The sequence below is a fragment of the Perognathus longimembris genome, chromosome 13 (genome assembly GCF_023159225.1).
Source record: "Perognathus longimembris pacificus isolate PPM17 chromosome 13, ASM2315922v1, whole genome shotgun sequence".
In the NCBI taxonomy this organism is placed as follows: domain Eukaryota; kingdom Metazoa; phylum Chordata; class Mammalia; order Rodentia; family Heteromyidae; genus Perognathus; species Perognathus longimembris.
The window spans coordinates 60,491,978-60,510,269 of record NC_063173.1 but is presented as its reverse complement, the minus strand read 5'-3'; the positions used below and the strand labels follow the sequence as shown (position 1 = coordinate 60,510,269).

Here is an 18,292-nt window from a genome sequence, read left to right as displayed (position 1 = left end):
GCGCCGGGTCCCCCCCTCCCCCGCCCCCACCTCCCCCACGGAGCCCCCGGAGCCCCCGGAGCGCGCGACCCGCCGGCGCCCGCCCCCACTGCGCAGGCGCGCGGGCGGCCGGGCGGCCGGGCTCCCGGGAGGCGGGGCGACCGCGACGTGACGCGAGGGGATGCCCTTCACTGCTAGCCAATGAACACGGAGGTCCCCGCCGTCGCGCTGAACTTCCCTCCAATCAGGGAGCAGCCGGGCCGCGCCGGCGGGCCAGGGGTCCCGCGGCGGCCCCGGGGCCGGAAGCGCCCTTAGCCCTGCGGAGTGTGGATTAAACCTCAGGCTGCCCTGGCCGGCTTCCAGTCAGGACCCTGCTCAGATCTCAGCCTCCCGAGGAGCTAGGAGTTCAAGTAAGTGAGAGCCACCGGCTCCCGGAGGCCAAGAACAAGGCTTCATAGATAGTTGATGGCTTTTCTTGAGATAGTGACCCAAGAAGCGCTCCTCCAGAGCCAATCGGCGCCATGTTAAAATCCCCTACCAAAAGCAACCTAGAGGGGCGGGGAAGGTGGCCTAGTGGCAAGAATGGTTGCCTTGTATACACGAAGCCCTGGGTTCGATTCCCCAGCACCACATATACAGAAAATGGCCAGAAGTGGCGCCGTGGCTCAAGTGGCAGAGTGCTAGCCTTGAGCAAAAAAGAAGCCAGGGACAGTGCTCAGGCCCTGAGTCCAAGGCCAGGACTGGCAAAAATAAATAAATAAAAACAAAAGCAACCTAGAGCTTGTATTGCTTTTCTACTGCTATAAAGACATGTTATCACAAACTCAGCCCAAAACTAAACAAGTGCTGGGTCACGCCTGTAATCCTAGCTACTCTGGAGGCCGAGATCTGAGGGTCAGAGTTCAAAGCCAGCCTAGGCAGGAAAGTCTATGGGAACTCTTATCTCCAATGAACCACCAGAAAACTGGAAGTGGAGTGGAGACTCAAAGTGATAGAGCACTAGCCTTGAGCAAAAAAAAAGCTCAGGGACAGGGCTGGGAATATGGCCTAGTGGTAAAGTGCTCGGCTCACATACTTCGTGAAGCCCTGTGTTCGATTCGTCAGTACCACGTAAATAGAAAAAGCCGAAAGTGGCGCTGTGGCTCAAGTGGTAGAGTGCTAGCCTTGAGCAAAAAGAAGCCAAGAGACAGTGCTCAGGGACAGCACCCAGGCCCCGTTCAAACCAGATAACCACCAGAAAATAAATAGAAATAGGCTCCCATTCATTGTCGATCCGTGCTGGAGATCCGAAGTCCAGCAGGCAGACTAAGTTCCTGCCCCAGGGCCTCACGGGCAAGAAAGGCTGGCTCACCCTGGGTGCGGGCTGAATTCCTTTCCAGGAGACTAGGATCAGAGTCCAGGCTGATTTGCTGGGTCTTGGAGACCAGAACTTTCCTTCATCCCAGCCACCATGACCATAAGAAGCCCTAATGCTGCCAAAGAGATGCCTCCAACCTGACTCCCCTCTCCATGAGAGTGTTAAGTGCAGAACACACACACACACACACACACACACACCTCCATGGTGTTAAATGTATGCATTTACAGTATTATACAACTGACATCTTCAGAGCTTTCTCCAACTTGAAAAGCTGGAACTTTTTCCCATTCCTAAAGTTACAATTACAATCGACTTCGTCCCTTTTGAGGCCTGTCTTGCTCGAAAGAGATCTTTATACTCCTGCCTCAACCTCCTGTGTAGCGAACTCTGGAGCTGAGCTGTGAGACAAGGAAAGGATTAAGAGGTTGGACCAACACCCTCAGAACTCAGAAGGCTGAGACCTGGACCCTGGAAAGGTCAAAACAAGGCAAGGCAAGGCGGATGTGTAAGTTCCAACTAACTGGGCCCAATGGTGTCCAAGTCACAGTCGATTGGCCCCTCTGGCTCTCGAGACAATAGGAAGATGAATGTGTATGTTTTGGTCACCGTTTCTCACTGCTTCCTAGCTATGGGAAGCTTGTTATTACTATGTACACGAGTTATGTCTTACGTTAATGACTGTAACCACAACATGTTTTCTGTACGCACCTATACTAACCTTCCCTGTGGGTGCTGGCCTCCCTGGTACCCCGCTTTCTATCCTCTGTCTCCCTTCTCATTTCTTTGGCTCCAGGGTCCCATCGTGCGGTTAACAACACTCCTGAGTAGCTGGATTGTGGGCATTTACTACCATACCTCCCTTCTTTCTGTGAACTTGACTATGCTATGTGCCTCAGGGAAGTAGAGTTACACAAAACGTCTTTTTGTGGCCGCTTTATTTCACTCAGCGCCTTCAAGGCCCATTGTAGCGACAACTGAATTCCCTTCCTTTTAAAGGCTGAATAACAAAGGGTGAACAAATGCAACTTGCAGGTGGGGACAGGAGGGAAAACCTAGGGGGGAAAGGAGGGGATAGGGTGACACTGTCCAAAAGAATGTATGTGTTACCTAACTTATGTAACTGTAACCCCTCTGTACATCGCCTTTATAATAACAATCAAATACATACATAAGAAGGCTGAATAATATCCTATTACATGTGTGTGCCACGCCCGCTTATTGACTCAGCCATCAGCCAGTTGTTTCCACCTTTTGCCTGGTTTCTGTCTTGTTTTGTCCCCTCCTTGGCAGTACTTGGGCTTGAACTCCAGGGCCTGGGCGCTGTCCCTGAGCCTCTTTGTGCTCAAGGCCAGTGCTCTGTCACTTGAGCCACAGCGCCACCTCCAGCCATATTTTTAATGTTCATGAAAGCTGATGCGTCTCTTGGAGTTGCATGCCTCTTTAGTGTTATATCCAAAAACCACTGCCAGACGCATTACCGTGAAGCCCGCCCCCAAAGATCCCATCTAAGAAGCGGAAGGAAGGGCTTGGACTCGGGGCTTCCCGATCTCACTGGACTTGCTCACAGCGGTTCCTCTACCGTGTGAGTCACGCCTCCACGTCTGGCTTTGGGTGGCCATTTGGAGATGAAGAGTCTCGGGGACCTTTCTGCCTGGGCTGGCGTGGAACTGTGGCCCTCAGATCTCAGCCTCGTGAGGAGGGAGGAGGATGACAGGCGTGGGCCCCGGGGCCTGGCTTAGGAACGTGCCCTGACTTTCAAGTTACTTCATTGTTATGATAAAGGTGATGCACACAGCGCGTACCGTTACATGAAGACGCATGCATTTTTAAACCCCACAAAAGGACTCTTTTTTTATATTTTGAGAGAAAGGCAATGAGTGCCCACGGCACCCTGCAAAAGTAGGCTGTCCCCTGTAAAGTGTTAAATTAATTCCAACTGGAGAGTTCCCCGGCCACTCAGCTAGCTCCCTGGGGGCGGGGTGGACCGCATCCGCCAGTCAGCGTTCCTTTGGGGCTCCCAGAAGAGACCATCCCCACGGAGACCATCCCACGGAGGGAGACAGAAGTGGACTGTGGGCGCAGGGCGGCCCCACTAGGGGGCGCCGAGGCTCAGCACAACGGGCCCTGCCCCGGGTTCACAGGGAAAGCCCCTGTTCAGGCGCGGGGCACGGGGCCTGTGTCCAGCATGCCATCCGGAGCCTGGCCGAACACTTACGGGTGCCACCAGGGGCAGGAAGGGCTGCGGGGGGCCCCGGGTGTCTTCAAGGTGTCTGGCCATCCCCATTTGTGGATCTGGTGGTGCTGGATTGTCAGAGCCGTGGCAGCTTGGCCTCCGTGGAGTTCTCCGGCGAGGATCATCGTCCTCTGTGCCTCAGTTTCCCCCTCTGCAGGGTGGAGTCATAACCTCAGGGGACCCCCCCCCCAACACACACACCCTGTGAGGAGTGGAAGGAATCTCTCTCTCCACTTGGGGAGCTAGAGGCAGGGGTTGGGTGGTCCACCCCACCCCCCACCCCGGTGGTGCAGCCCAGGCCCCACCCCAGCAGCCCCCCTGGGGCCCAGTTATCCTGTGAGTTCAGCCCGGCCAGCCCTTCCCGCACTAATAAATAAAGTATACAGTAGGTGCTGAGCACCGCCTGTGTGCAAGGCTCTATCCAGGAACAGGGGCCCGCATTCCACCGCAGCGTGCTCCTCTCTCAGCCTCGGTTTCCCCTTCTGAAAAGAAGTGTATCCCCTCTTGTGAAGAAGGACTCTCACGAGAAGATGAGAGCCCAAGCCAGCGGTGGGTGGCAGCCTCCCGGCAGGAGCAGCCGGAACCCCCAGAGCTCTGAGGAAACTGTGGCTCGCGCCTGTCACCCTAGCTACTCAGGAGGCTGAGATCCGAGGATGACTGTTCAAAGCCAGCCTGGGCAGGAAAGTCCATGACACTCTTGTGAACCAGCAAGAAGTCAGAGGTAGACTCAAGTTCAAGCCCCAGAACTGGCACGGGAAATAGTAATACAATAAAATAAATAGGGGACCTGGACTGCATTTCCCAGACGGTAGAGAAAGGGGTGCAGATACCGTGACCATCCCTACACACGGTTTGCAGTACACCCCCCACGGTCACAGGCCCGTGACCACGCCCCCTTGGCGGTTTACAGTTCCCTGACCACGACCCCGGCAGGGCTGTACACACCCAAAGGGCCCTCTGCCCACCACCGAGCCCCTGCTCCTCCTGCCCCGTCCGGGGTTCTCCACAGTGCCCTAGAACGGGGACAGCGGCCCTGAGACCAGAGGCCAGCGGGGACATGGCTGCCCCCCCACCCCGCCCCCTCCCTCCTTCCCCCTGCCAGGCAGACCTGTCTGAGGGACAGAGGGGCACGGGGACGTCATTGAACTGCGTGACTGCACCTGAGGACGGGCACCGGTGCCCAGGCAACCTCAGTGAGCGCGCAGACCCCAGCGGCTAATGCTGCTGTCTTCACCCGACCAACAAGCCACTTTCCCACCACTGGGAGTGTGCTGTAATGGGTACTTAAGCTGCTTGTGCCCGGCCTCGGGGCTTCCATTTTGCTGTTTGTCCTTGTTCCGAACCGTTCTCCCCCTGCACGATCACCTTGGCTTCCAGGAAAGCCGGGACTGAGCGGGTAACAGCTGCATCTCCTGAGAAGCCCCGCTGCCCCCCACTTATTCTGCTTATGCCTAATGCGTTGCGACACTTAATAATCTCCTTTCTCTGCCACATTTCCTTCCAAATAAACCCTCCTGTCACTTTTACTACCTTTGCATCTTGCCTGAATTTTTTTTCCCTGTCTGACACAAGAATGGAACCTCCTGCCCTTCTGACCAATTGGCCCCAACCCTCTGGAGTTAAACACTCTTCAGGAATGGCTGCAGAACTTAGGAAAACGGCCTGCTGAATGACTACTTGTCAATCACAAAGCCTTCAGCTCAGAAACAGCCAAATGGAAGGGGCAAACGGGGCGCGGTACGGGGAATTTCCTGGCCTCCCTCCCGGGACCTCCATAGTCTCACCAACCTAGTCCTTAGTCCTTTAGGGGTCTTCGTCAGCTTTCCTTCTGTGGGCAAGACAAGGAAATTACCAGCCATTCGTGATTGGATCAAATCTCCAGCCCCAGTTCCTCCCTGGAGGTGGGGGGTGGGACCAAAGGCGCCAACCCTCTAATCCTGTGATGTGATTGGTCCTCCTGGCAAGGGGCCACCAACCCCGGGTGCCCTCATTAGCATACACACACAGGTGGCTGGAGGGGTCTTCCTGTGCAACAGAAGATGCTCTTCTCCCAGACGCCTCTGCTTCACAAGCTCTGGGTCTCCAGCCAGGATAAAGACGGACGTCTCTTGTGTTTGTTTGTTTTTGAGACCAAAATGTCACTGAGTCAGGCCTCGAAGTAGAGATCCTTAAGCCCAGGCTCCCGAGTGCTGGGCGGGAAGGCCGGCCCCACCTCCAGCCCAGGTACGTCTTATCGCGAGACTTGACAAGGCCCAGGGCCCATGCTCTGCCAGATCCGCCCCGTGGCGGCTGACTGCAGCGACATCCCGGGGCCTGCCTCAGTTTCTCCCCGGCTGTTGCTGAAGTCGCAAAGCACTCACTCTCCAGTTTCCTCAGCCTCGAAACTGCCGCTGCTGTGGCCCGGCCACACGTCGTCTGCTGCATCTGGGGAAACTGAGGCTCCGGGGCCGTGTACGCTGGCTGAGTCACACCGCGAGCGAGAGAGCCAGAGGACGCCCGCCCAGCTGGCCCGAGCCAGGGAGCAGAGCACGCAGGCCGGGCACAGAGTGCAAGCCCCCGTTGGGAAGCGGATCCTCGGCCCCGTCGCGGGGCGACCCCTGGGAGAGACAGCTCCTTCCCGTCCAGGCGGGGCTGCACTTGCTATTTTGAGCCCGGCTGCCCGTGACACAGGCCATAGGAATCTGGGGACACCCGATGGCTTGTTATCTACGACTGTGGGTCCAGAATGGTGCTTTTTCAGCTCTGTGGCTCAAGAGCCAGGAGTGGCCATCTGGGGACAAGTGGTTTTTTGTTTAGCGGTGCTTGGGAGCCAGCTGCCGTTGGGGGTGCTGAGAGGGGAGTTGTAGGGGCTGCAGGGTGGAAGGCGGCCCCGGAGAGACACTTGAGGGGCCTCGGGCTGACTGCAGAGCTGGCAGGCGGGGGGAGGCTGAGTCCTCTCCGGGCAGGCCACACCGGAGCCGGAGACCAGCCCGGAGCCTGGGGAAGCGGGAGGGGGAGACAGCAGACTTGGAGCCGGGCGCTGGAGGCTCGCAGCTGTACCCCCGCTACTCGGGAGGCTGAGGCCTGGAGGATTTCAGTTCCATCTCCAATTAACTAGAAAAAACCTGGGCCAGAGGCATAACTCAAATGGTGGAGCATCAGCTATGAGCGAGCTGAGCCAGTACGGGACGCACTGAGTGCTGGCACGGAAGGAAGGGAGGGAAGGAGGGAGGGAGGGAGGGAGGGAGGGAGGGAGGAAGGAAGGAAGGAAGGAAGGAAGGAAGGAAGGAAGGAAGGAAGGAAGGAAAAGGGATGGAAGTCAAGGTTTTTGTGTTGTTGTTAGCAGCTGGTGCAGCTGGGCCAGCCTCAGGGGAACTCTAGGAGGCAGTGGCATAAAATGGGCCTCCAGGTGTTTCTCCTTGGGGAGGAACCCGGGCTCTTCACCCCTGGGGTCCCAGCCGACCCCAGGTCCGTGGGGCCCCAGGCTTCGACAGGACAGTGGAGAGTTCGGGGCTGCCCTGCACACAGTTCACGGAGCTCAGGGTGCCCAGCACCGTGCCAGCCCCCCAGGCCCGGCCAGGAGCACAAGGCCCAGCCCAGAGGGGCTCCTTCTGACCCAAGGAACCCCGGGGGGCAGGATCCTGCGGGGCAGAGGCGGCAAGGCTGGGGGCACATGCGGGTCATTGTTCAGGACCCCCCCTGCCCCCCAGTACTGGGGACTGAATTCATAGCTCACAGGCTTCTGATCACAGATGAAGAAAGGAAGGAGAAGGCAAATGGCTAAACGGAGCAGGCCGAGCCCTGGAAACAGAACAGCACTTGCTTCCAAGGCAAAGCCCATTGCTGGGCGTAGACTGCAGGATAGACCCCAAACGCGGATGAAGGGGGCAGGGGAGGGGGGCGGGAGCCAGGCTTCCTCTCTTCTCACACTGTGAGAAGCAGGAGCTCTGGGGGCGTGCGGGAGTTCTCGGGGGTCGGGGGAGCTCTCGGGGGGGCATCTGGGAGCTCTTGGGGGCCTAGGGAGCTCTCGGGGGCCTGGGGGAGCTCTCGGGGTGGGGGGGTCTGGGGGAGTTCTCGGGGGCCTGGGGAGTTCTCGGGGGGCGTCTGGGAGCTCTCGGGGCCTGGGGGAGCTCTTGGGGAGCTCTCGGGGGCCGGGGAGCTCTCGGGGCTTGGGGAGCTCTCGGGGGCCCAGGGGAGCTCTTGGGGGCCCAGGGGAGTTCTCGGGGCCTGGGGGAGCTCTTGGGGGCTTGGGGAGCTCTCGGGGGCCTGGGGGAGCTCTCGGGGCCTGGGGAGCTCTCGGGGCCTGGGGAAGCTCTCGGGGGCCTAGGGAAGCTCTCGGGGGCCTAGGGAAGCTCTTGAAGCTCTCGGGGGCCCGGGGAAGCTCTCGGGGCCTGGGGGAGCTCTCAGGGGGCGTGCAGGAACTCTTGGGGGGCTGGGGGATCAGGAAAGCCAGATGCCGCCCAGGCAGGGGTTTTCCTGGCCTGCAAGAGAATCTCGACTGTTTAAGGCTTGAGAAGGGCCTGGGCCACAGCCCCGTGTAATCATCAGCCCCGTGGCCACACCAGGGGACTAAGCTCTGATTCTCTCACCCCCGCACTGTCCTCTCCTCAACGAGGACACCCGGGAGCCCGGGCTTCCTTCACCAGGAAGGGCCCGGCCCGTTCCGGCCACCTCCTCACGGTGCCGACCCCAGGCAGGGGCCGTGTCCATCCTGTTCATGGGCACAGAGCCATTGCTTGGTGTCCCCGGTGCTCAGTACACCACACACGCACACACACACGCACACGCACGCACGCACACACACGCACACACACATACACACACACACACGCACGCACGCACGCAGCCCCCGCCACACTGCAGGCTGGAGGAGTGGGGAGTGGGGTACCAGGCCCACACCCTGTCTGTCACCCAGTCAGCAGCCACCAGCGGGGGCCACAAAGGGACCTGGGAGAGGCAGCTCCACCCAGCCCCGGCCTCCTCCTGCCCCCCCAGCGCCCCCGGCTGAGGGGAGTCCAGTCTTTCACCATTGGGATGGGGCCACGGGCTCTAGAGAGCCTGCCCCTCTGTGAGGCCCTTGGCAGGGACAGCGAAGAACAAAGCTCCTTCCCCCGGAGAGGGGAGGCTCCGCGGCATTCATTTAGAGTGTGCACATTGGAGGTAGAACAAATAGGGAGCATGGCTCAGTACCACACTTGCCGGACTTTGCCTGGCCCCTCACAGGCAAGCCCTGAGCCCCGGAGAGCCAGTGAATAAAAGGGGGGCGGGGGGGGCAACTGCACCAAGAGGCTTAAGGATTGTCCTTGGTATCTGACCCCTTCCTCCCTGACACTCCACAAGAAAGCCACAGCCTGGGTGAACTGGCCTGCCTCAGAATGATGGGGGCAGCCACAGGGCTCCTTCCATTGGTCCTCCAGGAAATCAGTCCACCTCCGGCCCCACCCCCAGGGCCCCAGCCCGCCCCTGCCCACTTAGAGACTGCATATTTGTGTCCCCCCAAGCACAGGCACAGAGCCCCTCCCCCAGAGATGATGGTGCAGGGCCGCCGGGTAGGGACCTTTGGAGTGGGGTGAGTTCATTGCCAGATGTGCCGGGGCCGCCCCAGACCCCAGTGTGTAGGTACCGCGCTCTTGATCTCCGGGACAGAACGGGAGAAGTGAAATCCCGCTGCCCCGAAGTCCCCAGCCACGGGGCTCTGTCACCTAGCCCAGGTGGACGGTGGCCCTAGCCACCGGCCCGCAGCAGCTGGCCCTGAGGGTGGCCTGTCCCTCCCCAGCACCTCGCTCTTGTTTTGAAAGAAACCCATCTGCATACCAAATAAGGCCCGGGCTGCAGAGCCTCTGCGCTTCACACGATTCCTTTCAAGAGGCCAAGTGCAATTACACTGGAACCCTGAACTCGGCCTCCCCGGCCTCCCGTGTAAACAAGCGCCCAGCTGGGCCCCAGCTGGCCGCCCTGGGGGAGGCCGTGGGTCACCACCCTGCCTGACACTCGCCGCCCAGCCCGGCGTCTCCCCACGGGTGTGGCCTGAGCCCCCCCCCCCCCCCCCCGCAGACCCCAGGACGCTTGCTGAGCTCTGCCTTCACAAAACCTACCTCTGCCTCCTGCTCTCAGCCCCCCTCCCCGGGCAGGAGGCGGGCGGGGGTGCCAGGGCCAGGGCAGGTGCAAGTGCCAAGCTCTATGCGTGCACCCAGCCAGATGCCCCGGGAGCACAGATCCCCCCCATCTGGGCACCATTCATTCGCTCCCCCGGGGAAAGCCCAGAATTCCCGCAGGCTTCTAAGGCCATGAGAAAGTTGGCTCAGGGCAGGGGGAGCCTTTTCCAGCACCCCACCCTCTGGCCACCCCCCCCCCACGCCCAAGCTTGGGCTCTGTGCCCTAGCCACGGAAGTGTTCCAGGACCCCCCTGAGGGGGGCAGGCTGAGTCATCGTCCAGAGCCCAGCGCACGCAGCAAGCCCCAGGCCGCCAGCTCCCCTGCTCGGCCCAGGCCGGGAGCGCCCTGACTTCCCGCAGCCATCTGATTGCTATTAGGACCGGGGAAAGGGAATTCCTGGTTCTAGAAGCCACTGAGGGGACCCGGGGCAGGTTTCGGGGTGGGGGGAGAGAGAGTGGGTGCCACCTGGGTGGGGTCGCCTCACCCCATTTCCCCCATGCTCTACGCCCGCCCATTGGTCCACGGAAACGATGGTGGACCCCCTGCCCCCCACCTTCTTGTCCGGAAATCCCACTGGGAGCAGCCCAAAGGCACCAGCTAGGCAAGTGGATGGCCCGGAGCCTCCTGTACCGGGCAGCCCAGCGGAGCCTCAGGATGCAAGGGAGATTAACAACTGGACTCCGGCCACAGTGCTCAGGCCAAGTGTGACGTCACCAGGCGGGGAGATGAGTTCCCAGTGCGGGGGGGGGGGGGCTCCTGAGCCGAGCATTCCTTCCTGAAGCCTCATCGCGGCTCAGCCCCTCCTCCCTCCCTCCCTCCCCTCCTCTCCCCCTCCTCCTCCTGCCGGGCCTGGAATGGGGTTTGGGGCGGGTTCTCCTCCAGCCGGCGAGGGCTGGTCCTCGGGCAGTGCCTGGCCGCCCAGTGCCCCCGTGGGTCGGCGGTGGGGCGTCCTGGGAAGGATCTGCACCGAGGGAAGGCTCGGCGGACCCGACGGCCGCAGGTAGCACCCTGGGGCCCGGGGATCTGGGCGGTGGGCGGGCCCAGGGGCAGGGATGGGGACACCCACCGGGGTGAAGAAGCCCAGGAGGGCATTGAGGAAAGCCCCCTCCCCCTCCCCCCGGCTTGGAGCCCTCAGCCCACGGACAGGAGCTGCCACCTACCAGAAGTCTCCTGTCATTCCCGACCTTCCAGAACCCCCTTCTATACAACAGACCTTGACCCCCCCCCAAACAGCAGCCTCAGTCCCTAGGCAGCCTGCACTAGCAGCTCCTGCTCGGTCCTCCTGTACGGGCTTCCCTTCCCCCTTCCCTCCCCCCCCCCACTTCACAGTCGAGCTTGCTTTCTTCAAGAGCGAGGAGGAAACCCGCCGCGGGCAGCACCCCGCGCGTGGGGAGTCGGCCTCCGTGTGCTCACGCCACAGCCTTCCACGAAGGCTGCGACTCGGGCTGGGCACGGCCCTGGCGTGGGCACTGCGGCCTCCGACGAGGGTCCCGCCCCGTCTCGCTGGCCCTCGAGCTGCGAGCGGGGGGCCCGGGTCCCCGCAAACGCCCAGGCTTGCTGTCCGCCGGGGAGCTGCCCACCGAGAACCCCCCTCGAGGACAGAGGACAGGGGTGGGTGGCCGTGGGCCGGCAGAGGTGGCCAAGCCATCCTGCCCTGAGATGCAAGGGCTCAGCTTTCGTGGAAGCTGGCTCTGCCACGGCCTGGCACGAGATGCACACGCACGCACGCGCACGCACGCACACGTCGCACACATGTCTTCAATAGAGCCCATCTGGGGTCCGCTTGGCTTTCGGCTGGCGCTGTGCTCCAGTGAAATCGCTGCTCAGCGCCGGGGTACCGGGACAAATCCAATCCGGCAGCGCCCCTCTCCTGCCTGCCTCTGCCCACTCGGGGACCAGCCTGGGGCGGCGGAGTGACAGGGCGAGGCTCTCCTGGCCAGGACCCCCGTGGGAGGTGGTGGGTCCCCCCTGGAAGGGTGACTAAGAAAAGGGGGGGCATTCGAACCACAGGGAAGTCGGTGCCTTGTTTGGGGGCCCAGGGCCTGGGGGGCCGGGAGGGTCTGGGGCGCGGGCTGGGGCGGCCGGGCAGCGGCCCAGGGTGGCGTCGGGGGGGCCCGGGTGGCACCCCGCTCGCACAGCGCTCCACCGGGCCGGGCACGCGGGGCGAAGGCGCGCAGGGGCCCCAGAGTGCGGGCCCCGGGCGCACGGAGGGGCCCCGGGGGCGGGGAGGCGCCGGATCCCCCCGTGGGACGAGGCCCGGAGCGGCCCCGCCTCGCCACCCCGCCACCCCGCGGGGCTGAGGGCGCCGCCCGCTCCGGGAGGCCTCGGGTTAAGCGGGGGGGCGGGCCCTCACGCGGACGGACACCCTTCCCAGCCAATGACGGGCCCCTCTGCCTCGGCCCCGCCCCCGGTGGGCTGGGGTGGGCGGGGCGGCGGCGGGGCGGAGCCCGGGAAGGAATTTCTGGGGAGTGAGCTGAGCGTTCTGAGGGGGGGCGGGTCTGTAGGGGGCCGGCGGCCTCAGTTTCCCCACCTCTCAGCCGGGGCTGCCCCCCCCCCGCCCACGGGTCCTGCCGGCCCTGCCCCGGGCCGGGCTGCCTGAGCCCGCGGTGACCTGGGCGGGCGCCGTCGGGGCCCGAGGACCGCTTTCCACCTTGGATGGGTGAAGGGCTCCCCCGGCCTGGCCTGGGGCAGATGACAGGGCGAGGCTGCCTCCAATCCGAAGGCCCCTGGGAGGTGCCCGCGGGGGAGCCCTTGAGCAGGGTAGAAGTCCTTCTGCCTTCATAAACTGCCTCCCCTTTGCGGGGGGGGGGGGGCCACGGTCCAAACAGCCAGGTGCCTGTCACCAGAAACATCCTGGCTCCCAGAGTCTCCCCAGCTTCCTCCCCAGAGAGAGGCAGTTCGGACCCCAGGGGACCCGCAAGAGTCTGAACACAGGGTCCACAGGCAAGAAAGGCTGTGCCGCAATGTGGGTGCCCATCTCACCCACCAGGTTCCACCCACCAGGACGGTGTGCAAAGCCCCCGACTCTCAGAGAGCCTCAAAAGGCTCTGGGGGCCTGGGACAGGGGTCTGGGAGACGGAGGGGCTCCCAGGAGGGGGGACCCTTGCTGCCTTCACGCCACATCTCTCTGGGATTTTGCCAGGCTGGTGAGCTGTGATCGATCGGGCCTTGGAAATGGCTGGAAACTGCTCCTGGGAGACCCATCCTGACAGGAACAAGGCAAGTGCCACGGGGGCGGGGGAGGCAGTGGGAGAAGCAGGCCCCCCAGCATCCCTTCCCACACCAGCCTTTCGGACATTCCCCCCGGGGGGGGGGCGGGCTGCAGAGGACAGGGAGCAGGCTCTGGATCTTGCGGGCTGGCCTCCTTCACCCCCTTCATCTCCTCCCTTCCCTGCTGAGGTGGGCCCTGCGGGCCAGGCCCTGCCAGGGAGCCCCAAGACCCTGGCTCCAAGGTGGCCCCGAGGTCTTGTGCACCAACTCACCCCAGGCCAGGGTGCAGCAGCTGAGATTCAGCAGGCGCTAAGTCCTGCTTGAGGATAGACAGACAGACAGACAGACAGCTTTCCATCCCTGCGCCCTCCAGTTGGAAGACATTTATCTCCGCTTTGTCTTCTGCCCTGGAGGAAACTGAGGCACATGGCAGGGTAATAACTGACCCCTGCCCCCCCCCATGCCGTGCCCTCGGCCCTTTTCCTCTATCCCACGAGGCCCGCTGTGGAACGAAGGCAGAGCCTCCACACGTCAAGGGGCCTCTGCAGAGGTCCCGGCGGGCCCGGGGAGGGGCGGGCCCCTGAGCGGGCATTTTACAAGGCCGTTGCTTCTTGACTGGGAATGGTGGCTCGCCCTGGGTGACTCACCCGGCCTCCCCCACGCCCTGAAGACTAGGATTGCAGGCTTTTTCCAGCCTGGAAGACACACAAGAAGCACCGGCTATCCTGCCCTGCTCTGTCCAGCCCCCGCAGGCCAGCGCCCTCCCTCCCGGAGGCTGAGCTCGTCCTTGGGCAGGGTCTTACGGATCCGCAGGCTCTGAGCCCCTGGGCAGAGCTTCCCAGGTCTGCAGAAGCCGGTCATTTCAAGATTAGGAAGCAGGGAGCAAGCTAAGCCGTCCGATTTGGGTGGACAGATGTACTTAGATAACATCTAAGTGGTGAGTATTTGCAGGATGACAGATGGCAAGCAAGGCCCCCTGAAGACCGCCTGGGTCCTCCCCAAATGCTAGCCAGCACCTCCAGTTTCCATTTGCTCATTGGATTTGACCCAAACCAGGCCGGAAAATCCTTCCCTTTGTCAGGGGCAGTCCAGACAACACAATTTCTCAGAACTCAGCTTTTTACCAGGGAAAGGTGGCAGGAAAGATACTGCTTCTACCACACTCCCATTCGCTTTGTTGGAGAGCCCTGAGCCACTAGCGTAGACTGGCCCGGGGAGGAGGGGAGAGTGCTGGGATGGATTAGTGATGTCTGCAGGGGTGGTGATGAGGAGAAAGAAGTGCTCAGGGTGACCTTTGACGCTAGGAACAGGAGGTCAAGAACGGGGGCTGGGGATATGGCCTAGTGGCAAGAGTGCTTGCCTCGTATACATGAGGCCCTGGGTTTGATTTCCCCAGCACCACATATACAGAAAACGGCCAGAAGGGGCGCTGTGGCTCAAGTGGTAGAGTGCTAGCCTTGAGCAAAAAAGAAGCCAGGGACAGTGCTCAGGCCCTGAGTTCAAGCCCCAGGACTGGCAAAAAAAAAAAAAAAAAAAGAGGTCAAGAACATCCCTGAGAACAGTCCAGCCCGTGGATGGGCTGTTATTCTTCACGTGTTAAATTGAGAAGATCAGGGTATTCCTCCTTGCAGTCTTGAGTTCTCTGGGGAGTGGGGAGGATCTCCTTCCCCATCCTCAGCTCCCACCCAGTGCTGCCAGCTGCAGTAGGGAGGGCTGCCCGCTGGCTGGGGGAGGGGGGGGTACCCCTGGCCTGGCCAGCATTCTGCTCCCAGCACTTTTAGGCACCGGGCCCAGCTTCACAGGTTCACATGCCAGCCCGGCAGGCAGAGCTCCCATAGCCTGACCGGTTTAAAATATCAGAAGGCCTCCTTCAGCTTGATGGGCAGTCCCTGGCCCCCAAGATATCGGAAGGCTTCCTTCAGCTCGCAGACGGCCCCGTCCCAAGCCTCTCTCCTCTCTAGGGTCTTCTGGGCTTCCCCCCATCTAGAACCCACAGGGCATCCCTGTTCTGACAGAGACCAGCCACCTCGGGCCCTAGTTCTCTGGTCATTCTGTGAACCTGCTCTCTCTCTAGGGGTCCACCTCTGTTCCCAGAGGCAAAGGCACCCTGAGCACTGTACTCCCCTCCCCACACCTCTGCAGACATCACTAATCCATCCCAGCAGGGCTCCTTCCGAGTTGAATCCACTCCCACGGTTCCCGTCCCATACCCTGCAGACATCACTAATCCATCCCATCCTACTGTGGGGCAGGATTCATTATTTTTCAAAATGTGTCTTACGCGTTGTTTTATTTCTTTAGAAGCAGAATGGGCGAGGGGGCTGGGGCTCAGACTCAGGGCCTGAGCTTCCTTGGCTCAAGGCTGGCGCTGTACCACGTGAGCCACAGCTCCACTTCCTGCTTGTTTGGGTGGTTCATGGGAGATAGGAGTTTTGCGGGCGATGAGCCACGATCCTGAGATCTCGGCCTCCTGAGTAGCCAGGATCGGAGTGTGATTCGCCAGCACCTGGCTCACGTGGTAGTGTTGAAATACTGCGAGAGCAGCTGGCAGTAACACGCGACGTTCCTTGGCCTGCCCCTTCCTCCTTCCGCGCGTGGCGGACACCTCGGCGCGCAAGCTCTCTTTCTAGAGACCTTCTGGTAGCTAGACTTTCCTTCCCGGAACGACGGGAAAGTAGGCTGGGGACACCAGGTCCCTTTACCTCCGAGCCGCCGGTGTCTCCCGAGAGCAAGGACCCTGCTCCCCGCGCCGTCCAGTCGCGGGCGTCCGGTGGGCGCTGCCCCTGCCGTGTCCTCTGTCGGTAGTCTTTGTCCAGGCGCCCAGGGTCAGCTCCGGGAACACAGCACTGTGCTCACTGGTCCTGACTGTGTCTCCCACCATCTGGAGGACCCGCCCGGCTTTCCCTTATCGCGTGTGACAAGGACATCGTGGGCCGTGGCGAGCGCGGCCCGTGTGGGTGGGCCGGGCGGAGGCTGTCCGCTCCGGGCTGCGTGCCCCTCCAGGGGCAGCGGTTTACAAGCCTGGGCCTCCGAGCATCTAAGAGGGACCCCGTGTTGGGGAAGGGGGGATGGCTGAGGGGGGGGGCCGGGCGCTCACACCCCGGGCGTCCCCCTCCACCCCCACGCAGATGTGCCCCGGCGTGAGCGAGGCCCCGGAGCTGTACAGCCGAGGCTTCCTGACCATCGAGCAGATGGCCCTGCTCCCGGCGCCCGCCGTCATGGACTACATCTTCCTGCTGCTCTGCCTGTGCGGCCTGCTGGGCAACGGGCTGGTCCTCTGGTTTTTCGGCTTCTCCATCAAGAGGACCCCCTTCTCCATCTACTTCCTGCACCTGGCGGGCGCCGACGGCGCCTACCTCCTCAGCAAGGCCGTGCTCTCGCTCCTCCACGCGGGCGGCGTCCCGGGCCCCCCGGCCGACTACGTGCGCGGCGTGGCCCGCATGGCGGGGCTGTGCGCGTTCGTGGCCGGCGTGAGCCTCCTGCCGGCCGTGAGCGCGGAGCGCTGCGCCTGCGTGGTCTTCCCGGCCTGGTACCGGCGCCGGCGGCCCAGGCGCCTGTCGGCCGTGGTGTGCGCCCTGCTCTGGCTGCTGTCCGTCCTGGCCACGGCCGTCCACAGCTACTTCTGCGTGTTCCTGGGCCGCCGGGCCGCCGGGCCGGCCTGCAGACACACGGACATCGCGCTGGGCGCGCTCCTCTTCCTCCTCTTCTGCCCGCTCATGGTGCTGCCCTGCCTGGCCCTCGTCCTGCACGTGGAGTGCCGGGCCCGCCGGCGCCAGCGCTCCGCCAAGCTCAACCACGTGGTCCTGGCCGTGGTGGCCGTCTTCCTGGTGTCCTCCATCTACCTGGGCATCGACTGGTTCCTCTTCTGGGCGTTCCGGATCCCCGCGCCCTTCCCCGAGTACGTCACCGACCTCTGCATCTGCATTAACAGCGGCGCCAAGCCGCTCGTCTACTTCCTGGCCGGGAGGGACAAGTCGCAGCGCCTGTGGGAGCCCCTCAGGGTGGTGTTCCAGCGCGCCCTGCGGGACGGGGCCGAGGCGGAGCCCGCGGGCGCCACGCCCAACGCCGGCACCCTGGAGATGCAGTGTCCCCCCGGGAACGCCTCCTGAGAGGCCCGCGCCCGGGGACCCGAAGGGACGAGACGCCCCCGGCCCAGGAGGGGCTCCGGGGAGGGACGAGACGTACAGCCTGTGGTCCTGAGCCCCCCAAGTCACCCAGACCCCCCCCCCCGCGATCAGGGCTGCCCCTCCCCCAAGGCCGGTGAGCGAAGGAGAGACGGCGGCCGACAGCTGTACCCCCTTCTGCCCCCCCCCCCCCGCCAGCGCGTCTGGACAGGGGCCCGGCCAGCTCCGCCCCCGCCGGGCCAGCAGGGAGGGGGCTCCCCAAGGCCGCTGCTCCCGGGCGCCCCTCGGCCCGCAGGGAGTCTGGGCCTGGCGAGCCACTGGACACAAGGAAGACGGTCGGCCTGGTCGGCCTGCTTCAGCAGCGGCTTGTCCTGACTCTGCGCCCGGCCCCGGCGGCCCCCCCGAGCGCCCCGAGTCCTCTGGGCCGCCACAGGCCACGCCGGCAGCTTCTGCACCGAGCCCCGGGCTCTGGCACGACCCCAGCGGGCGGGGGGGGGGCTCTCCCCCCTCCCCCACGGCGCGGCCCCCGGCTCCCCCAGTAAGCACACTGGCTTGCCTAGCCGAAGGAAGCGTTGTTTTGTAAGACAATAAAATGTATAGCAATCAACGTTTCCCGCCCTGCCGTCGAGCGGGCCCCAGTCTGCCTGTCCTCCCCCAGCGGGCAGCCCTTCCTCGCCGGTGCTCCGCGCCTCCCCTCCCCCTCTGGGGCCTCCTCTGCTGGCTGCAGCACCCCGGAATCCTCCCTGTCCTCCTGGGGGGGGGGGTCTCCTCTGCTGTGCCATCCTCGGTCAGGCGCCGTCCTGCCCCCCCCCCCTCTGTAGGGTATTAATTAGCCCAGGGCTGTTGTAACAAACACTGCCGCCCCGTGCACGCTTTCCCCACAATCTCTTTTCTTTCTTTCATGGCACCGGAATTGGGATTCAGGGCTGGTCGTGAAGGTGCTAGCCTGCTGAGCCATGCCTCCAGCCCTTCTGGGTGGTCATGGGGTTTGAACTCGGGGCCCGGGCGCTGTCCCTGAGCATTTTGGCTCAAGGCTAGCGCTCTACCACTGTGAGCCACAGCGCCACCTCCGGTTTCCTGAGAGTTATTGAAAGATAAGAGTCTTGAGGACTTTCCTGCCCGGGGTTGGCTTCGAACTGTGATCCTCAGATCGGAACCTCCCGAGTAGCTAGGATGACAGGTGTGAGCCACCAGCACCCAGCCTTTCCACCCCTCTTTTTGTGCACTGGTTCTTTGGAAACAGGGTGTGGAA

The 18,292-nt window shown here is 62.7% G+C and overlaps 1 protein-coding gene across 2 annotated transcripts; it reads left to right on the top strand.

The window, feature by feature from the left end:
- Positions 1-10,602: 10,602 nt before the first annotated feature.
- Mrgprf (MAS related GPR family member F) lies at positions 10,603-17,641 on the top strand. 2 transcript variants are annotated; one of them, XM_048359732.1, is made up of 3 exons: positions 10,603-10,706; positions 12,849-12,925; positions 16,045-17,641. In XM_048359732.1, the coding sequence occupies exons 2-3, from the start codon at positions 12,881-12,883 to the stop codon at positions 17,023-17,025; spliced, it is 1,026 nt and encodes a 341-aa protein (XP_048215689.1). In that variant the 5' UTR covers positions 10,603-10,706; positions 12,849-12,880; the 3' UTR covers positions 17,026-17,641. The 2 variants fall into 2 exon arrangements, with proteins under 2 accessions (XP_048215689.1, XP_048215690.1); XM_048359733.1 differs by lacking the exon at positions 10,603-10,706 and adding an exon at positions 12,448-12,466.
- Positions 17,642-18,292: the final 651 nt, after the last annotated feature.

Coding starts and splice junctions, on each gene's coding strand:
- Mrgprf (XM_048359732.1), top strand. CDS start 12,881: ATGGCTGGAAACTGCTCCTGGGAGACCCATCCTGACAGGAACAAG. Junction 12,926..16,044: donor CCCATCCTGACAGGAACAAG/GCAAGTGCCACG, acceptor ACCCCCACGCAG/ATGTGCCCCGGCGTGAGCGA.